The sequence below is a fragment of the Erythrolamprus reginae genome, chromosome 1 (assembly GCF_031021105.1).
Source record: "Erythrolamprus reginae isolate rEryReg1 chromosome 1, rEryReg1.hap1, whole genome shotgun sequence".
Classification (NCBI taxonomy): domain Eukaryota; kingdom Metazoa; phylum Chordata; class Lepidosauria; order Squamata; family Dipsadidae; genus Erythrolamprus; species Erythrolamprus reginae.
Window position 1 is genome coordinate 149,105,296 of NC_091950.1, and position 20,195 is coordinate 149,125,490.

At 38.2% G+C, this 20,195-nt stretch overlaps 1 protein-coding gene across 1 annotated transcript; it reads right to left on the minus strand.

Moving 5' to 3' along the window:
- Nucleotides 1-3,240: 3,240 nt before the first annotated feature.
- CNPPD1 (cyclin Pas1/PHO80 domain containing 1) lies at nucleotides 3,241-19,727 on the minus strand. Its single transcript, XM_070729164.1, has 8 exons — nucleotides 19,450-19,727; nucleotides 13,401-13,503; nucleotides 11,425-11,506; nucleotides 9,724-9,844; nucleotides 8,069-8,197; nucleotides 7,101-7,162; nucleotides 6,343-6,460; nucleotides 3,241-4,874 (listed from the first exon to the last, which is right to left on the minus strand). Exons 1-8 carry the CDS (start codon nucleotides 19,516-19,518, stop codon nucleotides 4,290-4,292), a joined length of 1,269 nt encoding a protein of 422 aa, XP_070585265.1. The 5' UTR covers nucleotides 19,519-19,727; the 3' UTR covers nucleotides 3,241-4,289.
- Nucleotides 19,728-20,195: the final 468 nt, after the last annotated feature.

Consider the following 20,195-nt stretch of genomic DNA (forward strand, 5'->3'; position numbering starts at 1 on the left):
GAGAGAGAGAGAGAGAGAGAGAAAGAAAGAAAGAAAGAAAGAAAGAAAGAAAGAAAGAAAGAAAGAAAGAGAATACTGCTAACTGGTCCATGGGATCTTATGAAGCCTGTATTAAAAGATCCACACATATACCTATTATTTTTTACATAAAAACTAAATTGTTACGTCCTAAAACAATATATAAGAAATAGCTGTCAAGATAGACAGCACAGGGGCGGGATGAGGGATTGTTACATGTTTCTATATTTCTCTTTCCTCTTTCTTATTTGTTTTTTGTTTCTCTCTGTTTGTGTAAGATGTTTGTTCATTTTAAGACAATATACAATATAAGATTTGTGTAAAGAGGTATGAAGCAGATTCCAAAGATTATGTGCTGTCTTTTTAAATTGTATATATTTTTCAATAACTTTTTGAAGTCCTACGTGGTTGAGGGTTTGAGTGTCTGAGAAATCACCTCTCTCCTTACAAATCTGTCCAAATATTAAAATCTGCAGATCCATCTCCAGAAGATTCCTCTCAACCCTGGTATTTCAATAGTCCATTGGACTAACACCTGCGAGGATTTTCTTATGCATTGCTTTCAAACATTCCTTTAAAAATGATACTCTTCTCCCTTCTTCCCACCGGGCAAGGTATACACCCATTGTCAGCCTTTTATTGTTAATAATCTTAACTTGTATTAATAAATTAATTTTGTATTTTAATTGTTGAATATTCAAGTTGAATTTAAATTGAATAAACAAACGTTGACATATAAAAACTAAGTAGTGTTGTAAATTGTGTCTAGTACACTAAAGCAGTGTTTCCCAACCTTGGCAACTTGAAGACATTTGGACTTCAACTCCCAGAATTCCCCAGCCAGCATTTGCTGGCTGCGGAACTCTGGGAGTTGAAGTCCAAATATCTTCAAGTTGCCAAGGTTGGGAAACACTGCACTAAAGAACCCGGATAGTAAATACTCTAGTGCACTGCAATGCCCATTACAAACACGGGCATCTGTAGCCAATAGTGAATTGGAAAATGTAACTTATCTCAAATGTTGGGATGCAAATATGACAGCAGCGTTTGCATCATCGCTGTTCGCTGTGAACCTTTTGAATAAAATGTGAGAGTGCACTCTGTCTGACCAATCCAAGTTCAGCCTGTTAGAGCTAAATCTACTCCTCCAACTAAAGAAAATTTAATTGAATGGAAGATAGTGCTCCTGGATCCAGACCTATAGTTCTAACCAGAGTAAGCTCTCGGTTTATTGGATGGTCCTGACATGATATATCCATACGTGGCAAAATGCAGCCTTACTGTCAATATTCATCCATTTTCTCAGCAGGCCTGAGTACACAAATGGAGAGAGCTGATCAACTGGCCAACTTCATTGTGTTGTTTCTGCTTAGGCAGATGGAGTGGATTTTTGATTGATTTTTATTATATGGTAATTTTTTTTAAATGTATAAGCTGCCCTCAACCACCTGTGTGTAATACAAATCAACAGCTAACTAGAAGTATGTTATGACTTTGTTGTATTTCCATTTTCACTACCTTTTCCAAATGCAATTGAAATTGCTCATCTGCAGAAGCCTATTTAATTTGAAAGATCATCTACGCTCTATATTCCTGTATCATGACGTTCTCTAGTTGCTTCTGTCCAATGAGGTGTGGTGGAAAGCTATTTAACAGAATGCCTTTCCAGGGCTGGTATTTGCTTCTCAAACAAACTTGCACAATTGCTCTTCTCAAGTTGATTCAAAATCCTACATTGGGATTTGGGTTTCTTACATTCCAACTATGACTCTACAGCCATAGATTCTGATATCATAAAAAAACCCGGTCTCCATAGTAGTATAAATGTTCTACTTCCTCAAAATGCATTAGTGCAATAAAAATTACCCTGTAATGTTCTTTCTTGATTTTTTTTAAGAGTTCAAAGAATAATAAATGGTTCTCCATCAGAAACAAACATCTCACTCATGGCTTTATAGATGTTTTGTGTGTGTGTATGTATGTGTGATTCAGTCAGTTTTAACCCTTGGCAGGTGTGTGGAAAAATCCCTTCAGTTCTCTTGCTAAATTTTAGAAGCAGTTTGCCACTCCCACTTCCCTAGGGCTAGGGATAAAAGAAAGTGTCCCAAGGTCTTCTAGGATTATGTATGTATGTTAAAAACTTGCAGAAGCATTTTCTGCACAATACATATGTCTGTAATATTAGGGGAGTTAAGCAAATCACACTATATCTTTGAGCAGCTCTGAGGCACAGATCCATAAGGGTATGTCTGAATATTTGAGCATAGATGTGTCTATATGCAAAATAGAACAGGGTGAGAATATCAGCTAGTGTTGTGTTACTTTTGGTGGATTAGACATTATGGCAAGTAGAAACATAGAAACATAGAAGACTGACGGCAGAAAAAGACCTCATGGTCCATCTAGTCTGCCCTTATACTATTTCCTGTATTTTATCTTACAATGGATATATGTTTATCCCAGGCATGTTTAAATTCAGTTACTGTGGATTTACCAACCACGTCTGCTGGAAGTTTGTTCCAAGGATCTACTACTCTTTCAGTAAAATAATATTTTAAGTACTGTAAAATAAAGTGCAAGATACTCAGAAACATAAGAGTTCAGTAATAATACAGTGTTCCCTCGATTTTCGCGGGTTCGAACTTCGCGAATAGACTATACCACGGTTTTTCAAAAAATATTAATTAAAAAATACTTCGTGGGTTTTTTCCTATACCACGATTTTTCCCACCCGATGACATATGTCATCGCCAAACTAATAATTTTTGCAAATAAATAACAAACAAAAAAATTATTGTTAATAAATTATTATGTTTAGAAATATCAGGATCACTAAGTGTCTTATTCAATGGTGAGTACCAATAATAATGGTGAGTAAATGGTTAAGGGAATGGGAAGTGGTAATTCAGGGGTTTAAAGTCTTAAGGGAAGGCTTGTGATACTGTCCATAGCCAAAAATGGTGTATTTACTTCCGCATCTCTACTTCGCGGAAATTCAACACTGTATCTCTGAGCCATACATACCATTTAGAGCAGTTGTTTTCTCAACCTTGACAACTTCAATTCCAAGAATTGGCTGGCTGGGGAATTCTGGGAGTGGACGTCCACCCATCTTAAAGTTGCCAAGGTTGAGAAACACTGCCGTAAACTCCCAGAAAGAAGAGAAAGCAGCTGATGGTACCAGATGAAGGTTGGGAATTGTAAAACAAACAAACAAACAAATGAGACAGGAACACACAAATACCTTTATTAGAAGAGATTCCCATCTACAAATTACAGTGGAAAACTACAGCAGAAAAGTGTTGGAAGAAACTGGGGTAGGACAGCCTTTTTGATTTAGGTATCCTCCAGAGAGTTTGAATTATCACTCCCCCCAGCCATTGGCCATGCTTAACTGGGGATCACAGACAGTAGCAATCCAACATATCTGGAGGCAATCTGCTTACAAAAGGCAGGAATTAGAAAATGCTGCCACCTTTCTACCCGTTTCCGTCGCAAAAAATGAAGGAGGTGGTCAAGCACTCATAAATAAGAACAAGAATCCCAAACTATCCTTAATTTTTCATACCCTAATTAAGAGTACTGAGCGTTCCTTAAGCAAGTGGCATCCCACCCCACCTCCATCCCCATGGAACAGCACAAGAGAATCTCAGGCAAGACCTGCATGGCTTTTAGGAAGACAAGGGGTAAGACATAGGCAGAGAACACGAGTAATGACTTTACATACTTAATTATGTAACAATCACTGCTAATCTAAATTATGTAGAGCTGCTGCTATTTCGCCGCCATGGTGGCGAGATCCCATAGAACTTACAGAGAAGTCTACCTGGCAAATTGCTCCACAAATACAGCTAAGCTGGGAGGATTCATGGTGCCTGATGCAAGCAATCCTGATATTAGTGTCCTCACCCAATTCAGCAAGGACTCACACCAGCCTCCAGTGCGAGTGACAGGCTTATATGAAATAGGGGAAGGGTTTATTACACTTTGTGTTCCTTGTCCCAATCTCAACACTTCAAGACGAGATGCATTCTTCCAATAAACTCCTGAAAGCTTTTTAAGCATCAATGTCAATTTTGGGGCGAAGAGAAAGATATTGAAGTCAAATTTTAAAAGGTGAGTGAGTTAATATCTGCTGCAATACAGTGTACCAAGCGCTTCGTTTCCATCTCTGTCCTTTCCTGCCTTGCGTCCCATGACTCCGATGCACCAAAGCATTTCTTATCAAGGTGTTCACCCTCTACATCTAAGCTATGTGCTTCCTTCCAACCTTAACTAGGAAACATAAAAGTTTTGAATCTGCCAAGCTCTAAGGAAGCCTGCCAAGGACACTGCTGCAATGCTAGAGGTTCTGGCCAGTCTTTGCAATTAGGAGACAAACGAAGGGATCTGTCCCAGGACGAGCTGCTGGAGCAACAGGGAAGTGCAAAGCGAGTTGACTGTTGAGCAAAATGAGTGCAAGCTGTGTGGTTGGCTGCCATGCAGGAAATGGGCTGGTAGCAGTGTGGACAAAGTGGAGTGCTGATGGGGGCCGGTGAATAAGATAATGCCTTAAGGACTTTGTCCCAGAGATACAGCACTGTAACTGAACCCCCACCGATTCCTCTTTGCTGCTTTTCATCTTGAAAGGTTTGATTCTCCACTCTGGGCCATGAAGGACAATATGGTGGCTCTTGTTTGCAATCCGTATTCTGGGCTGAAGAGGAAAGAGGCAGACATGAAACCAGAGCATCTCTGGGGCTGGTAACAGCTGTAGGACCAGACCTTTTCACATGGAGAGTGTGATGCATCACTGTGGCTGAAGCAAATAAAGCAGCAACCCCTGTCAGATACACCACACCAAGAATGCACGCTAGCTGTAAAAGGGGGAAAAAAAGAAACCAGATTATGCACTGAGTTTTAGAATTGGCCCAATCCACTGGATCAGAATATATTGTCCATCAAGAACAACAGTTACATATCCCACTCCCTTTCAAAGGCAGAAATTTGTAGATCGATAAAAGAAAAAACGTCCATTATCTAGCAAGATCAAGTGAGACAAATGCTGCTAGATACAAGTGTTGAACTCTACAAAATCTGCACTTCTATTCTACTAGTTTTTCTCATTATTCCTATCACCCATTTCCTCCCATGTTGACTGTATGACTGTAACTTGTTGCGTATATCCTGATTTTTATTAATATTGCTTCTTCATTGCTTATTTGACCCCTATGACAATCATTAAGTGTTGTATCACATGATTCTTGACAAATGTATATTTTATTTTATGTACGTTGAGAGCATATGCACCAAGACAAATTCCTTGTGTGTCCAATCACACTTGGCCAATAAAAATTCTATTCTATTCTATTCTATTCTACAATAAATACTCAAAAACTAATATTTATTGTAGAGTTCAACACATTTACTATACCATAAGGTGATATATTTGGTTTGACTTTGAGGGTATATGGATAGTCATTGTGTCTTATATAATAGATCATGGTTGAACAATTCCTCATGGTTTGACCACTGTGCTGTGGATTTTGTTGCTTTATAAGTGTTTAACTTTTTTTAACCTCTCTGCATTAAGCCTGCATTAAGCCCACTTTAAGGGCTTCTAAATTGAAAAATGGTATAGAAAGTTAGTAAAATTGCAGATGAAATAAGGCAGAGGATTATCAAATTCCTTCTACTGGTAGTAGAAATTAGGAGTGGGATACCTGGCTTCTTTGGACTAGTCAACACAGGTGACATTTGAAAGTACACTGCTCAAAAAATAAAGGGAACACTTAAACAACACAATACAACTCCAAGTAAATCAAACTTCTGCGAAATCAAACTGTCCCCTTAGGAAGCAACACTGATTGACAATCAATTTCACATGCTGTTGTGCATATTCAACTTTGTACAGAACAAAGCATTTAATGAGAATATTTCATTCATTCAGATCTAGTATGTGTTATTTGAGTGTTCTCTTTATTTTTTGAGCAGTATATATAACAGCTATTCAAATAAAATACAAGGAAGGTTTTCCTTGCACCGTTAGAGAACTTTAATTCAGGTGGTTATTGGTGAGGTTGCTTTCTCTCTCTCCCATCCCCACCTCCACAATTAATATAAATTCAGAGTTTCTCTTTGTTTTCTTTCCTTGGGTAGCTAACAAAATTAGTATCCTATCATTTTTACCCTAAGTATACATACAAAGGATCTCACAATTAGGATCTCTCTCTCTCATTTGCATACCGTACTCTAAATAGCTTATTGACCTATCCCTATTTTTACCTATCTCATTTACAATCCTTTGTTCTCTTTGTCACCCCCTTTTCTCATTTTAGTTCCTACCTTGGCTACCTGCTGGTAGAATTGACCCAAAGCCTGCTGCCATAAAGTTTGTTCCAGTAGAACGCACAGATCAGTGTAGGTGAACCAGCCACGTCTAACACCCTGCTTCTCAGCCACACTGTAGGAACAAAAAAATTGCACAGCTTTTTTTTACTAAAGAACTTCCCCATTTCTGGTGTTGTCAGACCTATACAAATAAACCACTTTCTTGTTGTATTACAATGACGGAAATATCTATGTGGCATATTTGTCACTCCAGGAATTTGATACACTGCTACTTTAGCACTGATACAGTTTATTTGTTTGTTTGATGTTTATGCCGCCCTTCTCCTTAGACTCAGGGCAACAGATCTAATCAATTTATCAATAAGATAGTAAGATAACACTCCTCACTTCTCATACACACACATACTCCAGTGAAACATGAAGAATACAAGAAGTCTTTGGAGAGAATTTTCAAAGCTGACTAGTTTACATGGATAATACTTCCAGTTTTAGAACAAAACACATTCTGTTTCCAAAATTCAGTAAAAATGCACATCGTACATTTTGATACATTGTACAGTCATATGTGGGAAGACAGAAAACTGGCTGAACAAGTGGTTCATAAAGGACTTGCAGTCTAACTATAGATACAGTAAGTCACTTTCTGATCATATTCAGTTAATTTAAAATACAAAGTAATTGTTTTCCCACTCAAAGAACTCCTTTCATGACAGTTCTAGAAAAATGTTAGCATCTTGATCAAAAACACCTACCGTCCTTCCAGCCACCTGAGCACTTCAAAAAACTCCTTGGGATCTGTAAAAAGACTCCAGTCCTGTAGATAAGGAAAGTATCATTGAAACGGTAAGCTAGAATTGTTTTCCTATCCCCCTTTTTATATGAACGGTGCATGAAATATAAGAAGAGAAGGATTGAATGATGCTCCATGCTAACTAAATTTAAACATTAAAATGTTCCCCATATTCAGTTTGGGCAGTGCCTCAAAACTGCCATAGGTAGTGCTTTGATTTCTCACATTTATCTTCAACAAATTTTCAACTGCAGCTGATGTGAGGTTCTGTTTATGGAATGTTTTTTTTATTTCAAGTGGAAGAGAAACTGCTTAAGTCTTGCAGATATCTGGATAAAACAATACTGTCTGCTTGAAAATTAGTGTTGTTGCTTTGGATTGTTGTTATTATTGTTGGTGTTGCAAGTATTTGAGTTTCATTCATTCATGAATCTACTGCTCTGAATTTACTTATGCATTACAGCACTCAATGAAATCTATATTACAGTATTTTGCTTTTTAACAACATAAAACCCAATAAGAGCCGTGATGGTGTATGGTTAGAGTGCAGTAGTGCAGGCTACTTCTGCTGGCTGCTGGCTGCCAGCAGTTTGGCAGATCGAATCACACCAGGCTCAACATTGACTCAACCTTCCATCCTTCTGGGAGTGATCAAACAAGGACCCAGATTGTTGGGAGCAGTATGCTGACTCTGTAAACTGCTTAGAGAGGGCTGTAAAGCACTGTGAAGTAGTGTATAAGTTTAAGTGCCAGTGCTATATTTTATTCAATCGACATTATAATTGCATTTAAAAACATCTACAGCTTTGCCATTTTTAAAATGCATATATATCTTCTCATGTCCTTTAGCCCACTAATTTCTCTGAACTTTGGCTGAAATAATGAAAATTTGTGCATCTCCTTCACATAATACATCTTTAGAAGTCTTACAATGGCACGGAGGAAATTCATCTCCAACATGTTCATAGTCTGTACATCCACGTTTCCTGCAGTGCCCCATTCATCATTGAATACTTCTTCCTCTTCTCCTTCATCATAAAGGTACTTGCTGGCAACCATCTGAAAGCAACAGGAGGGGCTGTATTAAAACACTATCACTGTGGTTTGTTTTACTATAGAAATGGGATAAAGAAATGACAATTTCCCCTATTTCTAAACTTGGTGGAAGAAAACCCCAATCCTCAACTTCCAAATTCTCAGACGCTTTGAGAAGTGAAAGTATACATGCCAGTGTGAAAAATTCAATGCCAAAGGTTAGGTGAGAGAGATCAATTCACAAAACTAAATATCAGCAAGTATAAGATAAACTGTGATTGACCTGAAGTTAGAGGATTATGGGGAAGATGGCAGACAGCCTATGACAGGACATCTGGAATGCATTATAAAATGAGAACATATAGAAGTGGAACAATGATAGTTACACATGAGAGAAAAGAACATTGTTAAAAGTAGATAAATAGCTCCAACTGATTGATATATATCAAGAGAAATGTTGTTCAATAGTGTTGTGATTCAGTCTGAGGCTCCTCAGGGAACGGCTGGAACTCTGCCGGCTCCATGCTCAGAGGGGGAGGACGAGGAACAGGAGGAGGAGAACCAGGCAGACGGGGAACAGGAATGTCAGGACGAGGAGAGGGGGGAACAGTCTGAGACCCCCGGGGGGGAGCTCTCCCCAGCAAGCAGCCTGGAGTCATTAGATGAGAACGCACAAGCCATCATAGATATGAGGCAGAGAAGGGCAGCACAACGAAGGGGACAATTAGCCAGGTATTTCCATCCCTAATAGGCAACAGCAGGGGTTAGGTGTGGTTCTCCTCAGAAAGGTTGAAAAGGCAGGCCTCCCTTCCTGTATTGTGGAGAGTTATCTTTTGGGAGTCCTGTGACCTTGCTTCGATCCTTGGCGTCTGTGATTCTGGCTTGTGGCCTCGAAGGCTGAAAACTTGGGGGAGGCGTGGGTTTTATTATCTACAGTGGCGTGTGTGCCAGCAAGAAGCTTGTTGTATTGTCTGGCCGTCGTGACTCTTCTGTGAAGCTTCACAGCATTCCTGTTTGTAAGAACAGTTTTTGTTCTCTGTGTTTGTTTTCAAAGATATTAAATGACTTTGCTTTTTACTAGCGTGTCTGGCTACTCTTTTTAGTTGGTGTTAACATCTGGGGGAACCCAGACAGAACAAATAGATATCTTCATAAGTTCAGTAGTGCTTAAAAATCATCCTACAGTACTTTAAAGTTCCCATCAATACACTAGTTCAGGATCCAATACAAGTTTTCAGACTTTTTAAAAACATCATATCTTTATCAACTGGGCCATCATATTTTCAGGGCGAAAATGTTGTGAAATTATGGAGTCTTGGAAGAATCAGGAGAGCTTGTAGTACAGAAAAAAGATCCTGAACATTTTCTTCATATCATTACAGTTGTACGCTTCTTGGGGAAAGACTCATTATAAAGTAAAGTACATGTAAAGTACATCTATTTTGTAAGATGATGGATTGTTATATGTGAATAATTATATAAACAAACAAGTGCTCTCTCACACACAAGCATTCTGCTTTGCCTGCTTCCATCCCAACCCAAATACTCACCATGGATATCAAGAAAAGGTCGGAGGATGAGATCTGCTGTAGGTATTCAGGATTGCGGTGCCGAAGTCGCTCGATGTAAACCAAGGCCAACATCATGGAGCAAGGAGAAATACAAGCCTCCCTAAAAGAAGCAACATATTGAAAATCAAATAACAGATTTCTGTTGGTCATTTTAGCCGCACAACCTAACATTATTAAACTTCTTCAACATAGCTATTGGGTATTTACAAGCTCTGCTCTTGAATGCTGACAATGAGAAGTGGCAACCTTCCTGATTGGGATTTTAAAAGATGAGAAATACTATACCGATCGCATTTTGTTTACTGCCTTTCGACAACTGGCCACCATGGGAACAGAAGGGTTCTTTATTCTGAACCAACATGCTTCCTCTTCCTCAAACAAGTGTCTGCAAGATGTTGCAGCAAATATTAAAAAAATTAGTTTGCTCTTTTGGAGGTCCCAAGAGCAACATGAAAAATAGGATTATTTTTAGGATTTACAGCAGCATTTTTTCCACCATCTCTCACTAAAAATCTGTTGTCAAGGCCACCTTTTTCTCCTTCTGATTTGGTTAAATCTGGTTAAACTTTTTTTTCAAGCAGAAATTTTTAGAAAGAACTCTTCTATAGTAATTTTAATTATATTTATTTATTTATTTATTTTATTTATTGGATTTGTATGCCGCCCCTCTCCGGAGACTCGGAGCAACTAACAGCAACAATAAACAGTGTACAACAGTAGTCTAATACTAAAAACGATTAAAAAACCCATTAATATAAAAACCAAACATACATGCAGACATACCATGCATAAAATTGTAAAGGCCTAGGGGGAAAGAGGATCTCAGTTCCCCCATGCCTGACGGCAGAGGTGGGTTTTAAGCAGCTTACGAAAGGCAAGGAGGGTGGGAGCAATTCTAATGTCTGGGGGGAGTTGGTTCCAGAGGGCCGGGACCGCCACAGAGAAGGCTCTTCCCCTGGGTCCCGCCAAGCGACATTGTTTAGTTGATGGGACCCGGAGAAGACCTACTCTGTGGGACCTAACTGGTCGCTGGGATTCGTGCAGCAGAAGGCGGTCCCTGAGATAATCTGGTCCGGTGCCATGTAGGGCTTTATAGGTCATAACCAACACTTTGAATTGTGACCGGAAACTGATCGGCAACCAATGCAGACTGCGGAGTGTTGGTGTAACATGGACATATTTGGGAAAGCCCTTGATTGCTCTCACAGCTGCATTCTGCACGATATTAATTCTTAATTATAAAATTATTATTCACAATTATAAATATCTATCATACAACAGTGTCAGCTTAGTGTAGTGATTAAGATGGTAGCATAGAAACTAGGAAACTGTGAGTTCTAGTCTCACCGTATGCACAAAAGCTGGCTGGGTGACTTTGGGCCTGTCACACTCTCTCAGCCAAACTCACCTCACAGGGTTATTTTTTGGAAGAAGACAGGAGGAGGAAGCATTACATATGTTTGTTGCTGTGAATTACTTATCAAATAATAAAGTTGGAATAAAAATCTAATAGGTAAAATAACAATAAACCTTTCTTTCTAGCCATTCTTTTCCCCACAACTAGAAAGTACCTTCTTCCACAGCAGTATTTGTTCAAAACAAATGTTAAAAAGTACAACAATAAATATGAATGCAGAGAAAAGATTAGTCCAAGGGTGGAGAGTGAGAATTGCGTCATACCGGGAGACGTGAGAAACATATTTCTTTTGAAGTCTCCTAATTGGACTAGGAGCAGCTTTCTGAAGTAATTCAACAGCAATATCTAGAACATAAAAAATAGCTGGCATCAATGCAACATAAGGAGATCCTTCTTCTCAAGCTGAGGAAAGTCCTTGCTCAAATTTTCCTGTCACATAACAGAACCTAGCATCCATTTCTGGAACTGTTTTCTCTTTCTTTCTCTGTCTGTGTGTGCATGTGTAGCACATTGATTAAAATACTTGTTCAAGATTGCAAAATTACAAATGCTTAGAACAAATTCAAAACAGTCTGTGTCATACTCAGAGTAGCAGTTTTTCATCTGGAAGGATATTGTGTGTGTGTGTAATGGTTGGCAAAATTTCACAACAAAATATTACAAAACAAATCCTTTTGCACACTTCCCCATCTGATTTCCCTTAGAATCCTCTCAGATATCAGAAAGTTACAGGGTAGATGTACAGTAATCCCTCGTTTTTCGTGGAAGATATGTTCCAAGACCACACGTGAAAAATGAATTTCCGTGAAGTAGAGGAAAGATAGTTTTTATGTATTTAAGGAGTATTTGGACTTTTAAAACCCACCCTTTGCATTAAACAGTCATTCTATAATGTTTCTCAGCTGGCCATACTTGTGATATCCTATCAGTTTCTTTAATAGAGTACAGTAGTACTGTAGAAGAATTGTATGAATTTTTAATGGATTTAATGGATTTAAGACCCCTTTGAAAACCCGTGAAGCAGCGAATCCGCAAAAGATGAATGGCAACATAGCGAGGGATTACTGTATTGCTAAATAGAGGAGAAGGCAAAGAAGAAAAAAGAGACTCCTTCCACTCTAGATTTGCATTTGTGGGATTTATTTTCTTTAATCAGCTGCCCTAAGTTTCTGGAGAAAGGACCCCAAAAATCAAAATAATGAATGAATGAATGAATGAATGAATGAATGAATGATCCCAACCCTTTTTAAAAATTGATTTACAGTACATCTTAATGGTGTTCCTATATAATTAATCAGATTTATACCATGTCTGTTGTTAGAATTTTAATTGCTGTCTGACCTAAAAGTATCCCAATCTCAGCAAATTCTCTTTAGGAAGATTTATTACAGTAAAAGCAATAATAACATCAAACAAAGATGTAGTGTTGGAAAAAAAACTGTTTTGTTTCCATTGAACATTTTCTCTAATTTCAGTATTGCTCAGAAACCTTGGTTAGAAGCTGGAAAGCTACCTATTGGCTAAAATTAGGAATGTAAACAAAATTATAAATTTACTGTCAAGGTAAACAACAGGATTTGCTTCAATAAATCCTGTCACAACAAAGATAAAGACCTAATTTACTGAATATCATTTAGAAATACTATAATTCATATAAAGTTATAGGAAAAGGCATATATTTGGGGAAATACATATGATAATAAATGTGATTGTTATATGTTTAAATTAAATAATAGAGTAATACACTTTGTTGGGACAGACTAGACTTTTTTCTTTATCCTTTCATTCATTTAGTTCTTAGAAATTAATTAACTCATGATTAATTTCTAAATTTGGAAAAAAGGAGAGTGCTATTATTCTGTTCTTCATTTTATCTCTCTTATATATACCCACTGCCCATACCTCACCCTATACTTTATTTAAAATGAAAATCTTATGGGAAAAATCTGATCTTTTTACTTGAACACTTTCCCACTTTCTATCAAGTGCTTGGGCCTAGCTATGAAGTATTGTATATTCACAACATAATTCAGAGAACTCTTCTATGCTCAATGTTTAATTAGCCCAGTAATGCCAAATGAGCAAAGCAGGATGAAAATTCATGAACTCTTAAAGCAAAGGTAGAATTTGGCAGAATTGGTTATATAGCCAATTTGGTGTATATTCAAAGATAAGCATATCATTTCCCCCTCTTAAACCCTTCCTAAGGCCAGATATAAAATTTCCAAACGAAACTCACCTGCAACTGGACTTGAGAGGTTATCAAGGGCACTGTCTTTATCCCAGCCATAGTAAAGTCGTTTACGTACACGATCACTGAACTGCTGGTGTTTGGGAAGGAACTGAAAAAAGACATACATAATACTGTAGTAGTACACAACACACCATCTTTTTCCCCATGCCAATTGCAAACAACTGAAGATTACATTTCAATACATAAAGATGTCCTAAGCATCTATAGGAATATTGGAAGCAACTTTCATCTTGTGACTTGTTCAGTTTCCTATATATTTCTCAGCCTGGCTTACCTGGCTCACCTATTGCATTAAGTCATCATTTTTTAACCCTTTATTTATTAGGTCAACATTTATTTATTTTAGTACATTTATAGAGTATGCTGTAAACCTAGTGACTTTATTAGCTTACAGTGACTTACAGTAACATATTTTACAGTGAAAACTGTACAACAAAAATAATAAAAAATTCTCCAAACCCGAATAAAAGTTGTATTTTAACATATCACTGAAATGGTAACAAAAAAGTCAAAGTTAATTCCAATTACAAATTGTTCCAAAATAGGTATTCGCGCAGAAAAGACAGAATCAGTGATTGATGTTAGAACATATCAATGAATGGCATGACCTACAAAAGTGCCCTGTTGCAGATTTATGATTTTCTGGGTACATATACCACACTACAGTAATTGAGATCAAAGACCACAACAGTTGGCTTTATAGGCCAAGCTAGAATTAAACAAATCCCACTATTGTATAGCTGGCTGGTAGATTTGTTTATGAAATTTATCTACCACCACACAATTGTTTACAGCTGTAAAACACAAAATCGCTATATAATAAAACCAAAATAAATGGCAACATAACAATCATTACTTTTAGAATCTCATGAATTGCACTCAATTATGAATATCTTGGCCTTGACTTTTCTCTCAGCCTAAACTATTTGTGCTTGGACACTTTAATTAAATTATTTTTGAGGGTGCTCTCTTTCGCCTTGGCCTCTCATTTTGGAGAATGCACTCTGTTTCTCTAAAGTTTGGATTTTAAAAGATCTCAAGATTTTTCCTCCAAAAAGAAAGGCTTAGGGAGAAGCATATTTCGAGTTTGACATCAAGATGCATTCAACATACTTGCAGTTAACATGACCTGCAGCTAAAAAACTGGAGAACTCGTGGCAGCAACAGGCTTGGTAGGGCAACCTTCACAATACCTTCATATTCAATATACCGGTAACTTAGAACTTCAGCGAATACTTTCTGACATACATTTTGGTCCTTTCAATGAAAATTAAACTTATACCACGCAAGTACTCCACTAGATAAGGTCAGACATCTATTATTCTGTAATTATACACTCCCCCCCTTTTTTAGTTTTACCGATAAATAATACTCCTTTTTTTCTCCCACAGTGCACACTCTCATTGCTTCATTTTTAAATTTCTAGTTGCAATCCTCCATATGCCATGGTCATCATCAAGTAAGTCCATAGATATTTACCAAGAATAATGTTTTGGTCATATGTCTACCTCAAGTATTCTCTGCTCGTTGGCATATTTTGTGCACATGCTACAAATGCGGACAAAGCTTCCATGCAAACCAGACTCTCTATTTCACTCTATTCCAATCTAGATTCTCTTTAAAAAAAAAAAAATATCCAAAGAATTTATTTATTAAAACTCTTTGAAAGCCCCTTGACTCACAAGCGCACGGCAATGCCTGCATTTTTCACGGAAACCATTCTCGTAAGCCAGGATTTGCCTGCCTGCCCCAAATGTTGCCCACAATCACCTTGTGGCCTCCCATCCGGAGACGCACACAGCCTCTTCTGCCAGGACCAGCCTGCCAGCCACAAAGTTGTGAGATATTTTGTGAGGTTCCAGTACTTGGGGCTTAGGAAAACCATGTAGAACAAGGGTCTCCAACCTGGGCAACTTTAAGACCTGTGGACTTCAACTTTGCTGGCTGAGTTAGTGGAGTACTTGCGTGGTAAAACACTCTAGGAGTGTTTTTTTTTAAAATTAATTTTTAACAAATTTATATTACACACAACATAAAACTATGCACCAATCTAGATTCTCTAGAAATATGTACGGTTGTAATATACAGTACTTGCTATTTATTGCAGGGAGCAATTTAAAAAATGGGAAGAATTAGAGAAGCAAGCATATATAAAAATACAACCAGTTTTTCTATTACTTCTGAAGGTAAATTACTCAGTCAGTCCTTTTTACTCTCCTAGACTTCACTAATCTCCAATAATTCTTATCCAATGAGTGTTAGAGTAAAGATGTACAATATGGGACCTTAGATTCCCAGTGTTTTAGGAGATCTTCCAAAGCTTTGATCCAGCCTCGGGAGTCTCCCCAAAAAGAATAGAATTCTTTATTGGCCAAGTGTGATTGAACACACAAGGAATTTATCTTTGGTGCATAGGCTCTCAGTGTATATATAAAAAAGATACATTTGTCCAGAATCATGAGGAACAACACTTAATGATTGTCATAGGGCAGTCAGGAAACTATCAATATTAATAAAAATCTTAAGGATACAACAACAAGTTACACAGTCATAAGTGGGAAGAGATGGGTGACAGGAATGATGAGAAAAAACTAGTAGTAATAGCAGTGCAGGCCCAGTAAATAGTTTGACAGTGTTGAGGGAATTATTTGTTATTATTTAATAATTTTTAGTGAGTGGAGAATAATCATAAAAAATATTATTAATTTTAACCAAATCTAAATGTAAATTAAATTGAAGGGAAATCAGTGTTTGACTTGGCCATAACAAATGCAACAAAAGCCCAAGAAAAAGCCTCTTCACTTCTTTTCCAATGGAAGTCTGCATGTTAGGAGAACATTAATAAATGCAAACAAACCAATAAGCCCTTTCAAGTGCAGAGAGGAGCCAGGTGCAACCAACCAGAACCCTCACGGATAGTCTCAAGCAGAAGCTTTATTATTAGTCACCTGTGTTAGAAGAATCTAGCAAGACTGACTGCATTCCCTTGGGAACAGTCAGATAAAGCTGCAGGGATTCCCTGGAGGTCAGGCCTCTGCCATTTCCTGTAATGGAAGCTGTCTTTCTTAACACCTCCCTCCAGTCTTGTTTGATATTCCAACCACAGGTTTCTCCTTCCTTATTTGTCAATGCGTTTTGTCACTGGCAATGCAATTTCAATAGGGTTAAGAAAATGAAGCAACAAGTTTCCCTATTGCCGTGATGGCGAATCTATGGCATGTGTGCTGGAAGTGGAAGTCTTTCGCAAATTACTTAAGACCCACCTGTATTGCTAGGCATGGGAATTGAGACATCTCCCCCAGGCTTATATACTTTTATGTAAGATATGCTGGTGTTGCATGGTTTTTAAATGATGGGTTTTTGGATGCTTTTTTAATATTAGATTTGTATACATTGTCACATTGTTATTATTGTTGTTGTGAGCCGCCCAGAGTCTCCGAAGAGGGGCGGCATACAAATCTAATAAATTATTATTATTATTATTATTATTACTACTACTACTACTACTACTACTACTACTACTACTACTACTAAGTGGCACATGGAGCCATTTCTCTATGGACTCCAGCTGTCACCCATTGCTCTTTTGGTTTCCGGGATACATATGTGTGCTGGCCAATAGGTCTTCGTGCGCATGGGAGCGCCAGAAACCAGAAGAGGAGCTCCCTGGCACGCATGTGCATCCCTGGAAGATGAGCTTCCAATTTTCGGTGCTCCTATGCGTGCACACCGCGGAGCTGCTCTTACGGTTTTTGGTGCTCCCCTCCCATGCATGTATGTACACGTCCTGTTTCAGCACTTGGTGCTGAAAAGATTTGCCAAGACTGCCCTATTTTATTTATTTATTTTATTATATTTGTCAAACAAGTTTAGAATTATAGTTTGTATTAACATAACAAAGTATAAAGAAGTGATAAAAAGGATAATAGGACAGAAGGACAGGGAAGGTAGGCACAATAGTGCGCTTATGCACGCCCCTTACAGACCTCTTAGAAAAGGGGAGAGGTCAACAGTAGATAATTTAAGGTTGAAGATCTTGAGGTTAGGAGAAGAAACAACAGTCAGGTAGTGAGTTCCAGGCGTTGATCACTCTATTGCTGAAGTCATATTTTCTGCAGTCAAGTTTGGAGCAATTTACATTTAGTTTGTATCTATTATGTGCTCTTGTATTGTTGTTGTTGAAGGTGAAGTAGTCACTAACAGGAAGGATTTATTTATTTATTCGATTTCTATGCCGCCCAATCACAAAGGACTCAGGATGTTATGGTGTATGATCGTATGAACAACAGTTAAATCAGTTTGGAGGCGACATAGTTGTAAATTGTCTAACCGTAGTATTTGAAGTCTGGAGGGGTAAGGTAGTTTGTTTCGAGAGGTGGAGTGAAGGACTCTTCTTGTGAAGTATTTCTGAGCTCTCTCAATTGTGTCAATGTCAGTTATGCAATGTGGGTTCCATGCTGGCGAACTGTATTCAAGTATAGGTTTGACGAATATTTTGTAAGCTCTGGTTAGTAGTTCAGTGTTTCTGGAGAAGAAGCTACATAAGATTAGGTTACCGGTAAATCTTATGTAAAACTTAAATTATGTTACATGATTAAGGTAATTTCTGCACTTTTGATTTCTCGCATATTCTACAGTAATCCAGATAATCAAAATTGCAGTAAACAGACAGGTTGCATGCAGAAATGACTAGATCCTATTAAAATGCGGAAGGTGCCATAGTGAAGAACTGGCAATGCCTGTCTCTGCACAAATAATGTCGTTTCTAAACCTTTTGGGAGTTTAGCCCTTGTTATACCCTTGTCTGATTATCATTTATATTTTATTATTTTGATTTCTTGTTTTTTGTCATCAGGGTTTGCAATCTTAATTTCTCAGAATAAGGAGGTAAGTAATCGGGCACAGAAATTATAAGGAAAGTTATAACTTATGCCTCAACATTATTTTTTTAAAGGAATGGATCACTGATACAGAAATGATATTTATTATAGGAAGAAATGCAAGTGATAAGTTGATATTATCTACAACACTTGACAAATTTATAGACATGAACTTACCTCTTCTTTTCTTTTTTCTTTCTTTCCCTTTTTATGTTTTTCTTTTCACCCTCTTTTTTCTTTCTTCCCCCTCTTTCTTTTTAGCTTTCTTTCCTTTTATATATATGTGTGTATTTTGATTTATAACTATGTATGTATCCAAAATTTATATACATTTTGTATTGATATCTGCACAGTCCTTTTATTTTATGTATCCCCCCCCCATTTATCTTCAATAAAGATTATATTTTCCTTTTTAAAAATGCAAGTGAGCTGAAAGGAAATAGGGGTTTTGCTGGTAAGATCTTGGGGCGATCTGAAGCAATTGAGTAAATTACATTTAGTTAATGTATGTTTAGAAAACTTATAACTAGGTTGCCTCTGAACTGATTTGTTGTTCATAAAATCATACATCATAATGTACTCCCTGTCAGTGACTACTTCACCTTTAACAACAACACAAGAGCACATAATAGATACAAACTGAATGTAAATCGCTCCAAACTAGACTGCAGAAAATACGATTTCAGCAATAGAGTGGTCAACACCTGGAATTCATTGCCTGACTCTGTTGTTGCTTTCCTCAACCCCAAAGTCTTCAACCTTACATTATCTACAATTGACCTTTTCTAAGAGGTCTGCAAGGGGCGTGCATAAGTGCACCTTTGTGCCTACTTGTCCCTGTCTTATTTATCCTTTCTATTACTACGTTCTACTTATGTTATGTTATGTTAATACATACTATACACTTGTTTAACAAACAAACAAACAAACAAATAAAATATTTTTGTCTTGGTTCTAACAATAAAAGCAGACACATCTTTCCGCCTGAATTCAAAGCAAGGGCGCGTCACACAGATCGATTATCGATCAGTGTAAAGAAAGGCACAGAGTGGACAGGAAGAGGACGCGACCATTCAAAGCAAAAAAACCAAAACAGCCTTGGCGGTCTAGGGCGGGTTGAACGAGAGCGACGACGGCGACAAACGACAACTCACCGTGAACTCCTGGAAGTCGCTCAGCGAGAAAACGCCCTCCTCGTCCAGAAGAAGCTTGTCTAGGTCCATCTCGATCGAGGGGTAAGAAAGAGGCGCCGGCCGAGGCTTTCGAGGCGACTCCCTGTTTCGAGCGGAGCGGCTTTGGGAGTCTGTCACTGCTGGGCGGAGGTCCCCCCCGTCTCCGGAGCCCAGTCCCCAGCGATCGGGCAGCTCCTTCGGTGAGCTACGCCTCCGAAAAGAAGGAACGCAGGCCCGGCGCGGCTTCTCGCCTTCCTGTTCCTGGGGGCGGGCGAGGAGGCGGTCTTTGTGCGGCCGCAGCCAGATATAAAAGACCCGGCGCGCTGGTTGGCGGAGGAGTTGGGAACCTACTGGCGCTTTCGTTCTACCTCGGGTCCAAATAAAACCCGTGCAAGGAAGGAGGGATTTTGCTTTTGGAAAGGGAAGCCGAAGGGTTTCTTTTAAAATCCTCGGAGCGGCGTAGAATTAGCTCCAGGGTGGAAGGCATAAAGGAGGGTGACTGCTAGGCTCCTGTTAGAGGATAGTAGTCTAGGATGGATGGATGGATAGATAGATAGCTAAATAAATAGCTAAATAAAATAGAGAAATAGATAGACCGACTTTATTGTCACTTTGAATGTACAGTACACTAATCAGCATACATTAAAATAACATTTTGTTGCATACAGCTCTCAAAGGGTCACTACCTCCAATAAATTTATTTATTTTATTTATTTATTTGTCAAACA